At 47.9% G+C, this 20,657-nt stretch overlaps 1 protein-coding gene across 1 annotated transcript in view; it reads right to left on the reverse strand.

The window, feature by feature from the left end:
* PKN3 (protein kinase N3) overlaps positions 1-20,657 on the reverse strand; it is a 335,392-nt gene that overhangs the window by 250,514 nt on the left and 64,221 nt on the right. Inside the window, exon 6 of the mRNA XM_078646592.1 lies at positions 13,733-13,943. Coding sequence (XP_078502718.1) covers positions 13,733-13,943 — 211 coding nt within the window. The remainder of the gene's footprint in view (positions 1-13,732; positions 13,944-20,657) is intronic.

A 20,657-nucleotide genomic window follows, 5' to 3' on the forward strand; every position in this document is an offset into this window, starting at 1 on the left:
GAAGCCGGTTCTCGTCGTGCTGGAGCAGTCTTGATCCGAAGGAGAGACTGGCAATAAACCGCGATGCTTGGTTGGTGCCTGCTGCTGCAGGGTGACTACTCCTTAGTCACAAGGGAGAAATCTTAGGAAGAGTCTTGAGTTCCTTCTTGAAGAAAGTAGTTTCAGGATTCAAAGATGATCTGATTTGGAAGGGGGCCAGTTCCTACCTTTATCCTGCAAAAAGGGGCTGGCACGCGACTAAGTCCTGCCCTATGGGTGGGACTAGGAGGGGGGTGGTTACACCCCTCTCCTTTGGCGGGCTTTCCCCAGGCCAGGGGCTGGAGTGCCCCTGGAACTGGTTTCAGCCGGCCTAAGCACAGTGAGCACCGGGGTGCCACTTGCAGTCACCTTCCTCTGAAGCCCTGCCTACCTAGGATACACAAAATCCTGTCTGGGACGGTGCTGGCACCGCCCCTGGCAGGAAACCCTTTGTCCTTGCCTCCTGCTCTGGGAGGACTCCCAGCAGCAGGAGGGCAGACTTGTGTCTCGGTGGCAGCATCCATTTTGTGGAGCTAAGGCTCTGTTTGACTTTAACCGGGGTTACAGGTTACATACATGTCGTGTCCCTCTAGAAGGGTGGAATGCTAACCCCGTCGCCAGAATTGGCGAGGGGTTAGTATTCCAATTCGTATGACACCTTACTCGACATGTTTTGATAAAGCGATACCAGAGTTGGCATATAACCGCGAGGATTATAATGCACTTAAGAGTATATGGTATGCGATATCATGGAAACGGCTAAGGGATGGATCCCGAAAGCCGTAGACAGGCTCAGCTCATGCCAGAGCACCATCTCACACGATTCCAAGCACTCTGCCTTCAGGATTGTTAAGGCCTGCCATAGGAGTGACTGATAGGATATCTGTGTGTCCATTTAGGTTTAGATATAGGAATACTATTATGTGAGCTACAGCGTTTGTTGCAGGACAAGGGCATGGACTTAGGAGCAAGTCTAATACCTGAGAATCTAATACCTGAGAATCTGCCTATACACCCCAGACAAGAGGAGGAGATAGTCGTCTTCCCAGAGAACCTGGTAGGTGAGGGGTATAAGATCAAGACTGCTACTAAAGATAAGGGGAACATTAAGGTGCCTTCAAACATATCTTTTAATATAGCCTCCAATATACCTTCTAACGTATCCTCTCCCCCACCCCCCCTTACCTCCAAACCTTTAGTCAGGAATAGGTACCAGTTGAGGTCAAGATTCGCCTTACAGAAGTCAGGAGTTGAGGTTCCCGCCACCGTAACCACAGGTGTCATTCCGATCTCCCCGATAGGAAGAAGGAGGGGTAGGAGTAATATCGTGGGGGAAGTGGGGGAAGCGATTAAGCAAAAGCAAAAGCAAAAACTAAAGCAGAAGTTGCTGAAGACCTGCGGGACGGTCCCGAAGCCCACCCCTTCCCTAAAGGCTTACTTTAAAATAATGGAGAAGGTAGTTGACTCCCCGACAGGCGGAGGAAGTATACCCTGCCCTATCTCTTCAGGATCCCCGGGTCCATCTAGCCATCCTACGTCAAAGGACCCACAAAGTATCAGAAACTTATCAGATCAAACTTCTCCTGATATACCAGGCATTTCCTTCGCCGTGACTCTAAAAAATAGCTATACGGTATTGGGACAGTTGGAGGATGCAACAAATCAAGAGAGTCAGGAGAGAGCAGAGGAAGAGCTTGTGCAAGATGATGAAACCGGAACCAGAATAGAGGGAGGACCTTTAGGTCAGAGGCCGGCACAGACCGTCCTGGCTAGCCCCCCACCCCCTGCAAGATCATTGGTGACAGTCCCGGACGCAGGTTTGTCACAGGTGGGAGCCCTTCTCTTAAGTCTTAGAGAGGATTTGCTGACGAAACTTGATCAGAAGTTTGACACATCCGAGGCTAACCAAAAAATCATTCATGATCAGTGCGCTAGTTTGGAGCAAAAATTGGTGGATGTCAGTAAGCGCACGGAGGAGCTCGAGGAAGATGTTAGTCTCCTAAAGGGAGCCTCACAAAGACATGAAAGAGATATTGAGACGTTAAGAGCGCAAAACAGGGACCTTCAGATGGACGTGGAAAGATTAGAAATCCACTCAAGAAGGAACAATCTGAAGTTCTTGAAAGTACCTGAAGGGTTGGAAAATGGGGATGTTAAGGCCTTTATCTGCAAAATCCTCAGAGAGGGCGTCCTAAAAAACAGTCCAGAAATAGATCTTGAGAGGGAGATACAAAGAGCCCACAGAGATCCTTTCAGGCAGCGCTCTGGAAGGTCTGAGCCACGAAAGATCCTGGTGAATTTTCTATCCTTTTCAGTAAAGGAATTAATCTTGAGTAAAGCCCTGAAGGAAAAATCCCTACAATTAGGTGCAGCAAACTATATGATCCGTTCTGATGTAGGGAAAATAACAGCACAAAGACAGTGGGAGTTGGGGACTCGTATGCCTGAGCTGAGGAGCTTAGGGGCTCAGGTCCAGATGAAGTTCCCTGCCTTCTTGAGAGTGGTCTGGAAGAACAAAACTCATAACTTTCATTCAGTACAGGATGTCGACTCCTTTCTTATTTTGATGCGTGAGAAAACGTCTGAGTAAGATAAATAGGACTCGGGAAAGTCCCGGGGGGGGGTTGAGAGCAATATTAGTTAGATAATTAGTTAGATAATTAGCTTAGAATCTAAGTAACACGTGCATTAAGGCAATTAATGGTGTGTGTGGGGTTTCGGGGCGCCAGTAGTTTTCTAGAGTAGAGAAAGAAATGGTAAAGGAAATTAGGAGGTGAAAAAAAAAAAAAGGGAAAAAAAGGGAACATTAAAAAAATATATATATATATATATATATATATATATATATATATATATATATATATATATATATATATATATATATATATATATATATATAATATATATAAAAATAAAAAAAAAATTCTTTTCTCTAGATAAAGGGTGTCTAATTCGGAAAAGTAGGGAAAGGGAAGAATAGACGAATCCATCCAGCTTTTGTCGTACATATATAGCATAATAAACCACGAGGGTTGCCTCCCGGGGGTCTGGAGAGCTCCCGACGGGCGACATGATCGCCATAGGAGTAAAGGGGGGGGTTCCTCAGGGGAGGGGGGGGAGGAGGGAGGGGAGTAGGGGGGAAAAGTAAAACAAATCCTCATATTAGCTTGAAAATGATTTTTGCTCAAGTAGGGAGCTGGCTCAAAATGCTTAAGGTGATGGTAGAGAATTATGGCCGATACGACATATAGTATAAAATTTATAAGCTGGAATGTTAATGGGTTAAGAGATAGGACCAAAGCAAGAAGGATCACAGATTTTCTGTTTAGATCAGGGGCGCATATTTGTCTATTAGAGGAGACACATGTGGAGAGGGAAGAATGCAGTCAAATATTTGGGAGATGCAGATGGATTCAGGATATTATATCCTCTGGACAAAGCGGTAGTACAAGGGGGGTGGCCGTGATTATTAGGGCAGGCTCGGGGATTAGGCTGATAAAACACGAAACAGACATTTCAGGCAGATGGTTGATAGCTTCTTTGATGGTAGGAAATGCCCCTCTTGTCTGCGCAGTCTACTATGGCCCGAATCTAGACGCCCCGGGGGCCCTGATGAAACTTAAAACCAACCTAATAGAGACAACAGGCCCAATAATTATCGGGGGAGACTTCAATCTTATTTTTGATAGAGATCTAGATAGAACTTCAAGAGTGAGATTTTCTCCACCAAAAAAAACCAGTTTAGAACTTAAGAATATTATGAGGGATTTCAACTTGATGGACATTTGGAGATTCAAAAATCCAGGGGGAAGAGATTTTTCTTTTTATAGCAGAAGATATGGGCATCACTCTAGGATAGATTTCTTCCTGGTAGATAAGAACCTCTCATCGGCAGTCGACTCTATATCATATGTCCCTGCAATTCTATCAGACCACTCAATGGTGGAAATGGTAGTCAATATGAAACAGAAAAAACATTACAGGAGATGGACACTGGATCGGACGCTGCTGCTGGATGAAGGGGTCAGACAGGATTTAGTGACCCAGTCTGAAGAATTCTTTACAGTCAATACAGGGTCAGCAAATAAACAAATCGTCTGGGAATCCTATAAAGCTTTTTCCCGAGGTTTGTTAACAACCCTGATGATCAGGAGGAATAGACTGAGGAAAGAGAAAAGGGAAGCATGGATTTCAAGAATCAAGCTTAAGGAGCTGGAGTTACAGAGGGCATCGGCAGAGGAGTCGGATAACAGGCTAATTCTTCAGAGAGAGCTCGAATGTTTGCGAGCAGAATTTCAAGCAGGGTTGGACAAGGAATTGAAGGAAAAGTGGGACATTAGTAATTTACAGCAGTTTGCTTACGGTGAGAAGTGCGGGCGTCTCCTGGCCTGGAAGGCTCGAGCGGACAGAACAAGAAATCAGATAGATAGTTTGGTTTTATCAAGTACAGGGGAAAAATCTAACGAAGATGAATGTATAAGAGAAGAAGCAAAGAGATACATGCAGGCCCTATACGGACCTAGCTCTTCTATGGATAAGCATCAAGTAGCATCAAGTAGAATCCTGGTTTGCAAATGTTCTGCTCCCCAAGTTATCTGAGTCAGACAGTTCTTACCTTAGTTCAGAAATCAAAGAAGGGGAAATCAGGGCTCAGCTAGCGAAAATGGCCGCAGGCCCAGATGGGCTTCGAGTGGAGATGTTTAAGATCGTTTTAGAGCAGATCATAGGGGTTCTGACCCTATTATTCAACGAAGTTCTACTCAGGGGAGGACAAGTCCCTAGGTCATGGGCGGAGGCAACGGTCACATTATTGTTGAAGCCAAACAAGGACCCAAGTAGGATAGAGTCATACAGGTCCATTTCACTACTAAATGTGGACTATAAAATATTTGCGGGGGTACTGGCCACGAGACTAGCAAAGGTAGTAAAATCGGTAGTACATAGTGACCAAAGGGGCTTCATTCCGGATAGGCAGCTCAATGAGTTGACTTTTCAAGTGGTAGCAGCGATTGATTTGGCTCAGGAAAAGAAGCTGCCTCTGACCATAGTAGCAGTGGATGCCTCAAAGGCATTTGACCAGGTCGATTGGAACTACATGTGGTTGGCGATGGAAAAATTTGGCTTTCCGATGAACTACATAACAGCCATCAAGCACTTATATTCAGCCCCGACAGCAAAGGTCCTAGTAAATGGTTCATTGACTGAGCAGTTCCATATCTCCAGAGGTACTCGACAGGGATGTCCCCTGTCCCCCCTTTTGTTTGACTTATATATAGAGCCTTTCGTTTGTTTATTAAGAGCTGATCCAATAATTAAACCTTTCAAGATAGCGGATATGGAGCTTAAGTTGGCATTGTATGCGGATGACCTGTTAATGTACACTATAAATCCGGATGTAGCGATCCCCAGACTATTAGATGTTGCAAAGGGGTTTGGTAATATTTCGGGGTACTCAATCAATGCTGAAAAGACGGAAATAATGGAATGGAATCAGCAGTCTAGTTCGATGGGGAAGAAGAACAAAATGAGGTATCTGGGAATCCATCTGGTCAATGAGATAGATGAAATTCCCAAAATTAATTTAGAAAGGGTCATTAAAGACACAATTGTTTTATTGCAACGTTGGTCCTCTCTGCCTTTAAATATCTATGGGAGAGTGAATCTCCTGAAAATGATAGTGCTTCCTAAGGTCACTTTTTTATTTAATGCAATCCCATTATCTTTTCCAGCACCCTTAATTAAAAAATTACAAGGAAAATTGGGCTCATTCATTTGGAATGCCAAAGGCCCTCGTATAGCATGGAAGAAATTAAGAAGGGGTCTCAAGTCAGGAGGGCTAGCGTTTCCAGACTTAATGTTGTATTGCCATGCTTTTCATTTTAAGCATTTCAGAATTATGGCGGGCCATATGGACCAATCATCAATGGGGTTGCTATTTTCTGTCTTATTAAAGGACGTCCCTCAGGGATCTAGTTTCTTTCTTTACAAGTTTGGGGACCCAAAATTCTTCAAGAAAGTAAGGTTGAAGATTTTAAGGTCAGCTCTGAAAAATTGGGTATTTGTAAGGACTAAACTAAACATCTTGTATTATGCGCCGCAGGCACCTATATGGGACTCACCAGGCCTCCCTGCCTGCCTTAATGATCAACTATCACTACCTTTGAAGCAGGCAGGGTTGGAGAGGTGGGGAGACCTGCAGGGAGATGGCCAACTCTTAAGTTGGGACTCTTTGTTTAATCTAACTAGGGGAGCCCTGACGCGGTTTAAATACTATCAATTGTCAGGCTGGTGGACAACGAGATCTGTTATACCCAATGTTAATAACCCCCCAAACCCCAAATTTGAAGAGGTAGCTAGAAGGGGTAAGTGGAAATCCCAAATATCGTTTTGGTATTCGGCAATGTTGGAGGGGGAGGATGTTACAGAGACTGAAATCTGTAAACTGTGGTGCAACGCTCTCACCCCGGCTGACGGGTCTTTTTTGAATTTCTGGCACGATTCCTTCAGGGTGTTAAATGCCGTAATCAAGCCCGCTGCGCTGAAAAGGAATCACATATACACCATGTACAGGGTTTATATAACTCCGAAGAAACTGGCAAAATTCTCAAATATTGACTATAACTGCCCAAGGTGTGGTCTTTTGAGGGCAGACGACGTTCATATGTTTATGGACTGTCCTGAATTGGCGGACTACTGGGGGAAGATAAAGGAATTTTTGGAAGAAGTACTGTCAATGTCTATAGTACTTCCAAGGCTTACAGTTATGTTTGGGCTTGTAACGAACTATCAGGTGAATGACCTCACCACTAAATTTGTATTCTTTATCATCCTCTTAGCAAGGCGTGAGATCTGTAGGGCATGGAAAGATCCAACTCCCCCTACCTTTGCTAATTGCCTGAGGCAGATTATGTTAACTTGCAAATCAGATGTGGCATGTGATTCCAGAAGTGAGACGAATGTTTGGGCAGCCGATGATTGGTTTTCCAATGATTTGTCTGGAGCCCTGCTGGTTCCCCGTACTCCTAAGTAGCAAAGGGCGCACAAAGATCGGCGAAAAAAAGGAGTTTGGAGGGGAAGGTAGTGGCTGCTTGTGGGTACGGGCAATCCAACTTGCATTAGGCCAAAACTAACGAGGGTCGGTGTAGAACGGCCAGTAGTGCATGGAGGAGCCAGTGTCCCATCAAGAGTTCCATATGTGATATATGAGGATTACCAAAAAATAAAAATAAAATAAAGATATAGGAATACTATATCTACAGCAGAGGGTGAGTACACCACTCTGCCCCAGCTGTCAAGCAGCCAGTTGTGTCTGATTTAGTTAGTCAGCCCAGGGGTGGCATAATACATGCTGCAGCCCCTGGGAGACTCCTGGGTGCACCTCAGCCCTGGGTACAGGGACTTGAGAGGGCCCAGTGCCAATTCAGTACCTGGGTACAATTTGGATTAGAGAGAACAGCTAGGCTGTGGGTCTGATTAGCAGGCCCACAGCCAGGGAAAGTCATAAACAAGTGAAGCAAAAAGCAAAAATCTGGGTGATCATAGGATTGCAGACCCTACTCTCCTACACCTGAGGACCTGGATCCTGAAGACCGATGCCGACTCTCGGAGCTACGAGGGCTCTCGACCTCCCGTGGGACCGGGACCTTGAACGGCGCGGGGCCGACTGCCGGAGCTCAAGCCGCTTGCGGGACCGCTCCCGCCTAGCCTTAGACGTCAGGGCCCGGCAGTCGGAGCAGGTTCAGTCGTCGTGGTCGAGGCCTAGACACTGAAGGCACCAGCGATGGGGGTCGGTAACCGACATCAGTCGGCTGCACTTGGAGCAGGGTTTGAACCCGGGCATCCCTACCGGCACCGTAGGAGTCAAGCGACTCGAGAAAAACAGATCAAAAGATCAAAAAAGTTTAGTCAAAAAATGACTACGGTGTAGAGCTTCTCCGGATCTGCGCGAGCTGAGGCGGAAAAAAGAACCGACGTCAGCGCGCAAGGGCGGCGTCTAAGTACTCCGGCGACGTCATTCCGGCGCTAACGACGCCGACGACAGACGCGGAGCCGCGGACGACGCCTACCGACGCGCATGGGTATTGCTACGCAAAAGTTTCCTGATCCAGTCTGACGCCTGGGGATATTCTAAGGTAAGGAATCTATCACGAACGTGTCTTTTTCAGATCGCAGGTCTTCAATCTTCCTGTAGCAGGTCAATGAGGGAATATCTGCCGGTCGTAGCCGCCCAGAATAGCCAGGGAGTTGGCAGCACGAACTGTGATGGCAGACCTAGTGGAAAACCCCTTGCCGATGTTTTCTAAACAACATCCTTCCTTGTCCGGTGGCCCAGGTATAGGAGCGGACAGGTTTTTGGAGCAATTTTGTGCCACTTGCGAAATTACTAAAATCAGGTGTGGTGTGTCCTGTGAGGCAAGTAGGGGAATCCTCTAGGGCCCTGTACTTCTTGTCAATACAAGGCAGGACCGCCGCCACTGTAGCAGGGTTTTACATTATCTTGACCCCCTCTTGCCAGGCGTAGTAGATGATGGTTATCACCAGGAATGACTTTCTTGATTGCTCCTTTAAATTATAAAGGAAATAGTTGGACTGTTTAACCGATGCAGCGAGGTGGAACCTGGTTGACGCTCTATCCATAAAGTTATGAAAACCTCTGATGTCCTCTAGAGGCAAATCAACAGGCTGTTGAGGAAGTAGGGACGGATTGGTCATGACGTAGCCGTCCCATTCATCTTGTGGAGGCGGAGGCTCAGGAATCTCGCCTTCCTCTCAGTCATCGTCAGATGATGATGGATCTTCCCTTGGTGGTACTGCTATATGGGAAGCACGTGTCATTCTAGGAGTGGCAGGCGGAGGGTAGATGCTGGAGTAATAGGAGACCGGTTGTTGTGGTGCCACTCGTTGCTCCTCAGGAGGTTGCGGAAAATATTTCTTGTAGTCAGGAAGCATAGCCTGAAAATCTGGACCAAGGATCTAGGCACTTGTACGTCATCCGGTCTATGTAGAGGGTCAGGATTGTATCTGAAGATCTCATGTTGCCTCTGAGTGGGAGGATGATAACAGTCTTGAAGAAATGGTCCTTCCTCATCCAAGTCATCATCTTTGTCCTGGCAGTTCAAGTGCTGCTCCAAAGGGCTGTGAGCTGGTCCCAAAGGGCTTTCATCGGACTCTTCATGGTGCAATGAATGTCCTGGAGGCAGAGGCGACACACTGCTGGACAAGTAACCTCAGGATGTAATAAGGTCTTGGTAATTTTTGTACTCTTGATCCGGGTTGACAATGTTTTCAGAGCAATGTAAGTATCCGGTCTTGAAACTTTTGCTGATTTTGTGCCCCTCGTAGATGTAATCATCATCGTCGGGGCCATCGTCGACTGTGGTATCGTCAATGGGGTCGTCGACAGGATCTCAATTGATAACGCAATTTGTCAATGAGATGGGAGCGTCTGAGGAACTGTCGTCATTTTAGCCGTCGACGGTCTCGATGACGAGATGGTTGTAACCTTCGTCGATCTTACTGTTGACGGTGATAGTGCCGTCAACGAGGTCTTGAGAGAGGATTTATGCCCGTTGTTGATTGGTCTACGGAGGAGGCATGAAAGTGATCACTACCCCCGTTAGAAGGCATAGATAAGTTTGTCCCTAGGAGAACTGTTTTTGCTTCTCCTTTTTCTTAGAGCCCTTATCCTGATCTGAAATCATCAGGGATTTCGTACTCTCCTCAGAGGTCCCTTCATGGAACCTAGCTCTCTTGTGAGACCTAGAAGAGGTGTCACTGTGTTCCTCAGAGGATGTTCACTGAGTTGTGGCTTTTTGAAGCCACAAGAGTATCCTCCTCTCCCTGTCCATCAATGTTTTTGAGGAGAAACGGCGACAAATGTTGCACTCTTACCTTGTGTTGGGGGTAGAGGCAGTAAAGGCAATCCTTATGAGGGTTGTTAGAAATGGGATCCCTGGCTGGCCAGGGCTTGCGCCAAAGTCAGTCAGAGACCACCACTTCCACGTCAGGGCAAAGGAGTTACACACCAAGATAACCCCTGCTCACCCCCTTGGTAACGTAGCACGAGCAGTAAGGCTAAACTTGGAGGCGATGTGAGTTAAGTGTTTGCGCACGCACCCCCAGCAACAACACCCAAGGCCCACCACAAAGGAAACGACACACAAGGTTATATATAAAAATAGCCTTTGTATTACCAAAACACATTAGATAAAAACAAACACTTTACAATGTCCCAACAGGCACGGGCAGAATTTACAGGGGATATGTACAAGACAGGGCCACCTGGACCACTGTCAGGAATCAGCACTTTTAAAACATAGCACTTAGAACATAGAATAATAATCACTTTAGCACACAACCAGTAACTACTGGTAACAGGTAAGTTCCACCTACGCAACCCTAACCACCTTAGGAACAGGTCACGCAGGGAACCAGGACCTCACTAGCAACACCTGTACTAGCAAGAACAACCACCTAAGTATCACAATACCTGTAGGGGTATAAGCATAGGAACATAACACATGATGCATAAACATACATTCAGCGGTGTAAGGAAGGAAAACACATGATGCATCAACAACACATTCAGAGGTGTAAGAACAAGGCACATGACGCATAAAAACACATTCAGAGGTGCAGCAAAAGAACAACTGCGCCAAACTCACATAAGTCACCACCTGTGACTGTCTATGGGCCAACTGGCCTTGTTGGGGCTAGGACGCCCTGTGTCCCAGTGCCAGGGGCGGCCTAAACGTAGCAGCTGCCAACGAAGTGCTGGGCAGCTGTGTGACAAAGATGGGGGCAATGCTGGAGCCTCGCAGGCTCGGAAACAAGAAGGTGGGCTGTGAGCCTCTCTGGGCTCGCAACGACTGATGCCCACTGAGCCCTCGTGGGCACTTGAATAATGATGGGCCCCTCGTTGGAGTCCCTCCTGGACTCAAGACAAATAAATGCCCCCTACAGCCTCTCGTGGGCTCGCAAAACAAGGAATGCCCCCAGAGCCTCTCGGGGCTCTGCACAAATGCCGCCTGCGCCGGAGTCCCCCCTCTGGACTTAGTGGAGCCTCTCAGGCTCGACTGACATGCCCGGAGCTCTCCCACCTCCCCGCCCGTCAGCACTCACCAGGCTCGCGGGGAGGCTCCGACGGTGCTGCAGCTTCTCTTATGTGTTGCTGTGATGGTGCGGGGCTCTTCTCTCCTTCAGAGGGGCCTCGCCGCGACACTCCTTCGGGCTTCTCTTTGCCGGTTACCACGGGGCTCTCTCCTTCTCCGGAGCCTCGACTGCTCAGTCTCTGCTGCGGCCGGTCCCTCACTGGCTGCGGGACTCTCTCAGCCGGACTTCCCTCTCTCCCCGAGGCTTTTCCTCGCTCCTGGGAGCCCAGAAGGAGGGGGGGTGGGGTGGGGTGGGGAGGGGGACGCTGGCTCCTGTGGTGCTCCTGCCTCTCAGGCAGGCAGCCGGGGCTCTCTCCGCCGGCCGGACTTCCGGGTTGCTACAGGCCTGGCCACGTCCTGCTGCAGCTTGCCTGACTTCCGGTCTGGCAGCCAATGGCAGCGCGACCCCTTGGGCGAGCCTCAAGGCTCCGGGGCGCGCTGCTAAGATTAGCGCTGTGAATTCTTTTTCCTGCTGCAGGGCTGAAGAGGGGTGGGCTCCCTCGGTACACAGCGCTCCTTGCGCTCAATGAAATTAAAAGCGCTCCCTGCGCTAAAACAAAATAAAGCTCTCCTAAGAGCTATGGGCAAAGATAAAGCGCTCCTAAGCGCTAGCAGCAGAAAAAAGCGCTCCCAAGCGCTAGGGCACAAAATACAGCGCTTCCAGGCCCTTGAAGGGTGAACAAAAAGTCCAGCAACCAGGTCCTTCTTGCAGAGCAAGGCAGGGGGGGGGGGGGGCAAGGCTAGGCCAGGGGCCAGCTCACTGGGTCCTCCAGGCAGGAAGGCAGTCCCAAGTGGCGGTTCATCCTGGCGCCAGCAGCAGCCCCCCTCAGTAAGATCAGGAAAAGAACAACATTCATGGGGACACAGCCCCTTCTTATACTGAGAAACCCTTTGTCTGTAGGTGCAGGGTGGGGGAGAAACCAGTCGCAGCTGGTTTTGGAGCACCCTTGATAGGCTCAACCACCCTTTTCAGGCTAGGGTCGTTAGACGCACCACAGGGGGCGGAGCCAGCATTGTATGGGGAAAGCCCAGCCCCATTCAGGACACAGGTGCACTCCTCCCCAGCCATCAGCATGCTAATCTCCACACTCACCACCAGGCAGACCCATCATGACCCATGGAGCCTGGCATCCCAGCCAGCTCCAGCCAATCACACGCCAGCACCTTCACAGCACACACACAGCCATGTCTAGGAGTGGCACTTCCACACTAGACACATACACACCGCATACATCATTTTGCAGCATTCAATCACACGAGTCCGCACATACCAGACTCGAGCCTGTACACCCCACGCATCAGGAACTACCAGGGACACAGACATTCCCCATGCATTCCTATGGGAGGGCCGGCCTATCTCACCACATGCACTCAAAGTGCGCACGCACTTTCCACTGGGACACAGTGAAAGTGCGCAGAACCCAAAAATCACTATCACCAGGTCACCATTAAAAGCAAAAAGTTTAGGGGTGAACCTGCCAGAAGGGCCAAGTCCAACAACGGTCATCCACATGTAACCTTTTCTTCCCACAGGCTTTGCAGGGATGGAAAAGGCCTTTTCTGTCAGACACACTAGCAGTAGAAAAAGCTTTCATTATCTTTCTTGAAGAAAAAATGGAGCAGAGCTCAAGGAGACTCTTCACACACGCGTGCAGTCAAAATCTGAGCGACTCAGCCACTCTTGGGAGTGTTCTAGAGGGTGCTAGCATCGGATTGGTTATAGTTCAAGTTTGGTCCTTTTTAATAACAAAAGGAAATGGATGGGCTATTAAATGGATGTCCTTTGGCCATTATAGCCTATGTTAGTTACACACACTGCTTCACTATGGTACCGTGGGACTCCCATTTCAAAGAAGGGGAATAATTCAAGTATGTAAATCTATAAAAGACCCAATACTGGATAAGCAAAACTTTACTTAAAGCAGTGGTTAATTTGTAAAATACAAATTGCAGGGGCCCTCGTCAGGAGGCAGCTTCTACCAGCCCATTTCTCCTGTTAGCACAACCTAAAACAGATGACATGAAGCCCTACAAGTGGGGAGAGGATGAGGTGTAATGGCCAGAGCTGTTGAGCTGGGGTACTAGGTTAGAGTCTCAGCATCGGCAACATCTTGTGATTATAAGTGAATCACTTTATCGCTCTGTGCTTACTGAAAATGAATGTGTCCTTAACTGGTGCTCAGGCGCCGGTGTTGATGATTGAGTGCCAGTGCAGAGCACCGGAAACCACTGGCTCAAATTAAGCATGGACTTAAAGAAAACTTTGAGAAAAGTGTAGAGAAGCGTGGGGCTCAATGTGAAACAGTTTAGTGCCTTCTATTTGAAATCCTCATAACAAACTCGGTAGAAGAGGTTAACCCACAGGATTTAGGAGTGCACCGAGATCAATAGGAAGGGGGTGTCCACAACCAACCCAATGAAAGGCCATCTACAGTGTATCGTGTAGAGAGGCGGTACAGACTCTAAAAATCACCCATAAAGCTACAAAAGACATTGTCGTAGACATGTAACAGGGACATGATCTTGGCATAACTCAAAAGTGCCCCGGAGTCTGGGGCCGGTACCTGTGAGGGCAGCAGCCTTGATGAGCGTGGTCAAGGGTTGACACAGGTACGGACTGCTGCAGAGTCGCGCCACCCAGGAGCTGGTCTGGGATAGCTCTTCCTTAATGATGGCTCGCTTCGGGTGGTCCAGGGGCAGCATTTCAAGACAGCGCTCCAGGGAGAGTCGCAAGAGATCCATCTTCTGGGAGGATTCATGCAGCCGAGACTGAGCCTACGAGTGAAGGAGAAACATGTTGGCATGACTTTAGGACAATCTGACTGTCACCTGAATGTCCGAACAGTTCTGACTGTGTTCGGGTACAATACCCCCCTCAAATGCTGACAGGGCCACCCACACAGATCCTGGTTCATAACCCAGTCCACAGATTACACATGGCAGATACATCCGAATATATCTGGGTAACAAAGAAGAACAATGTAGACTCACTGCACATCGGACTGCAAGAAGGCCAGCTCAAAGAGACCCTGGTGGAGCTGGGTGTCAAATGCACAGAACCGACACGGGGTAAGTGGATAAGAATAAAACACATGGGAAGTGCTGAATACACCATGCTGGAGGGCTTATGCGGAATACTGTTCTGCATCCATTATGTCCATGTAAAGGTACTAAAGCGGGCAATGTCCGTGTCAGCTGAAAGCGAGTGCTGGCAGTAGTTCAATACATCTTAATACCTACAATGACTCTAGTATCGGTTACCATCAATCCCACTCCCTGCAGAAGAGAATGTGTGAAATTGGATAGTAATATTACCTTTCTTCCCCTTTTATGCCTCAGCTATCCTTCTCACTCCAAATAACGGACTAAAATCCAGCACTCAAATTTCTTTCATATTTCACCATATTAATTCACCACTAATCCTTTATGGGTTTCCGGAGTAGCGTGCTTCAACACCCCATTTGGGGTAACAAACGCTATATAACCCTTTTTTGTCCTCCTCAATCCTTCTGATATCCTTCCGAATCCAAATAACGGACTAACCTATCCCCCACTTAAAATGTACTTGCATGTTTCACTGTACTAATTCAACTCTAATCCTCTATGGGTCCCGGAGTAGCGTACTACTCGACGAAAAAAGCACTTCAATGCCTCGTCAGGGGTAGTAAGCACTACATAAATGCAATTAGAATTACAGTACAATTATGCATGTTAGGCGAGTACGCTGTAATGAAACATACCATTCACAAGGGAGTCAATTAAAACAAAACAACGAAGGCACTTTCCATCTCTGGGTAGGAAATACGTTTCTATTGACTCTCTCGAAGAAGTCTCCTGTCTGGTTTGTAGGCACCTCCTCAACCGTCAGATAAACAAGGAGAGGAGAAAGCATCACGTCATCACCCAAAACATATTCCTCAAGGAAGCCTGCTGTACATGGGCACCCCCCGCGAATTCCAATCAAGGCAATAAAGTCTTGTAAATGTAGAGGCAGGTAACTAATTGGTGGATTTAAATACCTCTGAGATAGGCACATTTCACAAAAGCGACAGTGAACCAGCTTTGGCCCTAGGTACGGTGGGCTTCAGGCCTTCGAGTCATAGGTTTGTGTTCCAGCAGGTAGCAAAGTAAGTTACAGGAAACTATTCACCTGGAAATGGAATGCTTCATTGGGTCTACATCCGCTCAATCTGGACTACGTAATTGTTGATCACTGTATTTTTTCTCTTTTAAGGGACTTGGTTGTTGTAGAATCAACCTTCAGTGATCATAATGTTATTATGTTAACTCTTTCAGTGGATCCTCCTAATTCTGACCCATGGTCGCTTAATGGTGACGTGGTCACCTTTCAAAAAACAGGAAGATGTTTCTGGGATTTTAAAGCCATGAAGGGTTTGGAGCCTATCCTTGAAAAAACTTTAACTAACCTAGATAATTGGCAGGGGTTGGAACTGTCCTCTTTTGAGGCTCTTATGAAGGAGATTATCTCTGCAGTAAAAAAATCTAATTTAATCAGAAGAAAAATCTCCTTCCCTCAAGCAGTTATTACCCTCAATAAGGAAATAAACAAGTTGGTGAGGGAGCAATATATATGTGGATCAGCAGAGAGATCTCAGAAAATATCTCTCCTCAAAAGAAGGAGAAGTAGGGTAAAGAAAAAAATGAAAAAAGAAAAAGAGGACTCCTTATGGATTGGTTTGCGGGAGGCTGCTGTCCACGGGAAATCTAGACAGTTCTGGACTCTCATTGGGGAGGGTTGTGGCGCAAGAGTGCGTCCCCTTCCAATTCCTATCTCGGAACAAACCTGGGTAGACTACATTTCAAATTTGTATGCCAAGAATGACCTGCAAGTGGAACTTAGGGGAATTGGTGAAGATATTAATTCCACACTTGAGTCCCCTTCTGAATTATCCATAGAACTGGCTATCAGGGATATGCGTCCATCAGGAGCTATGGGACCGGATGAACTCCCGATATCAGTCCTGAAACAAGATCCAATATCCTGGAGTAAAATTCTATTCCCTCTATTCAGGATCTGCTACATTAAATAAACTATCCCATCTTCTTGGAAGGGGAGCATCTTGGTCCCCATGTTTAAAAAGGGTGATAGAAACCTTCCCAATAACTATCGACAAATAGCCCTCTTAGACGCTATTGGGAAGGTTTTCTCTAAATGCTTATTGTCCTTAATTAATGATTGGGTGGTTCTAAAACAAATTTTGCCACTAGAACAAGCAGGCTTTCGCAAGGGGCATGGAACCCTGGATAATCTCTCCGCCCTTCAGATTATTACTGATAAATACATAAGGGTACGTGGCGGAAGAGTGTATGTGGCCTTTATAGACTTCTCCACAGCATTCGATAAGGTTGATCGCCCGCTGCTGTGGAGAAAGCTTTCCGCCTTGGGAATGCCGCCTCAATTGTTAGATATGATCCAGGCGCTACATACAGACACTTGGTGTCAGGTTCTGCAAGGAGGAGATAGGGGATTATCTAAGATTATTCCTTCAATTAATGGCCTGAAGCAAGTTTGCCTCCTTGCCCCACTGCTTTTCTCACTATATATTGCAGATTTACCCGCCTCACATTCCTCTTGTGATGGTATAGCCCCAGTCTTGGGTGGAAAGCACATTTCATGTCTGTTATATGCGGATGATATTTTAATAATGGATCTTATGCCTAAAGGTCTTGCCAAACGCCTCCATGCTCTACATTTGTATGCAGAAACCCATTATCTAAAAATCAATGCATCAAAGAGTAAAATTATGTGTATTTCAGGCCGGAAAAAACATAAGTTTGCGAGCTTTGTCTGGTCTGTGGGAGGTGATAAACTTGAGGTGGTAAAGAGTTACGTTTTCTTAGGAAAATTAATCTCAGACACTTTAAGTGATAAACCCCATATCGATAACAATGCGCGGAAAGCCTTATCCCAAGGGAGAAGCTTAAGTGCATTGTACTCGGCAATGGGAAGAAGGCATTTTTCTTATTTATTGGAGGTCTTCAGGGCAAAAATTCCCTCTACCCTCTTGTATGGATTGGAACTGGTCGACCTAAAGCATTGGAATTTTTTAAATGTGGTTGAAGGAAAATTGTTAAGGAGCGTAACCTCCATTAATTCCGCCTGCTCAGTGGCCGCTTGCAGACTTGAGTTTGGTCTGCGCAGCAGTTGGGTGCAGGGCCTGGCAGCTGTAGTACGTTGGGTCGCAAGCATAGCCAGAGGAGAAGAGGGGACTATGAGATTCCTCTTAAAGGCAGAATTATTGGGAAGCTTAAAAGAACATTCCCTAATTGTTAATAACTTTAGAAAGGCTGTATCGCTTCTGCAGTTGGAGGAGAGTACCCTCTTTTCCTTATCCGCAACCCAGTTAAAGTCTGTCTTGAAAGAGGCTCCTGGGACCTTAGCTATAGACTGCCGCACCTGCAACTTCACCTGCGACAGAACCACCAAACCTTGAGGGCCTGGACCCTAACACCTCCGCTGCATACTCCTCAACACCCGCTCAGCACGCAAACACGCCGTCAAGCTCTGGGATCTGCTCGACACCTCCGCCCCAGACATGGCCTTCCTGACCGAGACCTGATGGAACGACTCCTCGGCTCCCGACATCGCCATAGCCATCCCGGACGGCTACAAGATCACCCGCAAGGATCGCACCAACGGAATCGGAAGAGGAATAGCCATCATCCACAAGTCCACCCTCAAGGTCGCCAACCACGCAGACGACACACTCAACACCGCCGAACTCCTGCACTTCCGTATCCACACCGACCCCAACACCACCCTCAGAGGAACAGTGATCTACAGACCCCCAGGACCCCGGGCTCAGTTCAGCGACTCCATCGCCGACCTCGCCAGCACCCTCGCACTCGCCTCCACGGACTACATCCTCCTCGGGGACCTGAAATTCCACCTCGAGAACAACAACGCCAACTCCCCAACCCTGATCGACAACCTCGGACTCAGACAACTAGTAACAACACTCACCCACGCCGCCGGCCACACGCTGGACCCCGTCTTCTCCACAGGCACCCACGTCGCCTTCAACCACACCACCAAACTCCACAGGACCGACCACCGCTGCATCCATTTCACCTCAAGAAACCAACCACGCACCAACGCACCCAACAGCTGCCTCGCTGCTGCTGGAGCAAAGTCACTGAAGACCAGCTGACCACCACCCTCGCCCAGAACCCACCCACCCACCGAGCCCACCAACCCAGACGCCGCAGCCCGCAACCTCAAACAGTGGATCGACAACTGCGCCAACACCCTCGCCCCGCTCAAGAAACCCGCCCACAGCCACGCCAGCAAGAGAGCCACCTAGTTTACCGACAAGCTCCAGACCTCCAAACGCGCATGCCGGAAATCAAATTTGGCTCCCCCCTGGACCCTTGCCCTCATCATATTTTCCGGCAGCTTATCCCTTTGATCTGCCATGCAGTGACTCAAGTACTGAATCACCCGCTAGATGCCGCAGAGTTCCCATCCAGCTGGAAGAACGCCACAGTCACCCCCCTTCTAAAAAAAGCTGGCTTAGATATCAACAACCTGGCCAATTACAGACCCATATCCCAACTTCCCTACCTGTCGAAAGTCCTAGAGAAACTGGTCAACAGGCAACTCGCCAGCTTTCTCGAAGCAAACAACCTGTTGGATATCACACAAACGGGTTTTAGGGCCAACAACAGCACGGAAACAACACTCCTGGCCGTGCTGGATAACATCAGAATGCATGTAGATCAGGGGAAAACAGTTGCCCTAATACTGTTGGATCTCTCGGCAGCTTTCGACACCGTCCCTCATAATCTGCTCCTGGAAACCCTAGCATCTAGGGGCATTAGGGACAAAGCACTGGGTTGACTGCGGTCTTTCCTATCGGATAGATCCCAATCAGTGCACATGGGCAAGTTCTCGTCCCCACGCCGGAACATCAAATACGGGGTACCACAGGGGGCCTCACTAAGCCCAACTTTGTTCAACATTTTTGTGTCATCCCTGGCGGGAATAGGCAGAAAGTGGGGTGTCGAAATATGTTCTTATGCCGACGACACTCAACTTACTGTTATCTTGGATGAAAAGAACAACCCTAAAGACAGGTTACTAAACTGTCTCTCTGAATTGGCTGAATGGATGCACAAGCAATGCCTTAAACTAAACGCAGACAAATCAGAGATACTACTGTTCGGAGGTCACACTCAACTGTGGAACGACAGCTGGTGGCCAGAAGCCCTGGGCACTCCACCTGCTCCGACACCAACAGCAAGGAATCTTGGAATAACTATAGACACATCCCTATCCATGAAGACCCATGTAGCTGCCATATGCGGAAAAGGCTTTGCAATACTAAAAATGCTTAAAAGAGTCCTTCCCTGGATTCCCATAGAGTGCAGAAAGATCCTGGTCCAGAATCTCCTGATGAGTAGGCTGGACTATGGAAACTCCCTGTTCGTAGGCATGGCAGAGTATCTCTTCACCAAGCTCCAAATGGTGCAGAACGCAGCGGCCAAGGCTATTTGCATGAAAAGGAAATACGATTCAGCCAAGAGTTGTCTGCGTGATCTCCATTGGTTACCAATGAAGCAAAGAGCAACTTTTAAAATGCTGTGTATAACACACAGAGCGCTGCACAAAACAGGCCCTCTCATCCTCAGAAACAGGATTCAGTTTTTTGCTCCCACTAGGAACCTCCACTCTCAATTCTTGGCTCGTGCAAAAACCTGTCGGGTAAAGAGAGCCAGGATGGGTGAGCGTGCCTTCTCCTACATCGCTGCAACCAAGTGGAACGAATTACCTACGGCCCTCCGACTCACAGAATGCCACCTGGCATTTAGGAAACAGCTAAAAACTTTCCTCTTCCCCTATCCAGACTAACCCACTCGAATTATGCCAACGGTACATGCACATTAGCAATCATAGCGCCGTGATATCCTACTTGGATGATTGTTAGCGCTTTATAAGAAAATAAAATAAATAAATAAATAAACTGGAGAAAATATGGCTCCAAGAATGCACACCGGACAACCACGCAGCCCACAAGCACGCCACTCGCAGACATCACCACCTCATCAGATTAGCCAAGAGATCCTCCTTCAAAGACCGCTTGGATAACAACGCACACAACAGCAAAGAGCTCTTCAGCATCGTAAAGGAACTCTCCAACCCCAGCGCCAACGACATCCCGCAATCACAAGGACTGTGCGACTCACTAGCCAGCTTCTTCCACCGCAAGATCACTGACATCCACGACAGCTTCAACACCACGACCGCCCCACTACGCCAGACTCCACCTCCTCTGTGAACGCCACCTGCACCATCCGCCTGACCTCCTTGTTCAACGTCCACGACGACGAGACACGCAAGGTCATGAACTCCATCCACTCAGGATCTCCGTCAGACCCGTGCCCACACCACGTATTCAACAAAGCAGACGCAGCCATCGCACCCCAACTACGGAAGGTCATCAACATCTCCTTCGAAACAGCAACATT

Source organism: Lissotriton helveticus, chromosome 5_2, assembly GCF_964261635.1.
Source record: "Lissotriton helveticus chromosome 5_2, aLisHel1.1, whole genome shotgun sequence".
In the NCBI taxonomy this organism is placed as follows: Eukaryota; Metazoa; Chordata; class Amphibia; order Caudata; family Salamandridae; genus Lissotriton; species Lissotriton helveticus.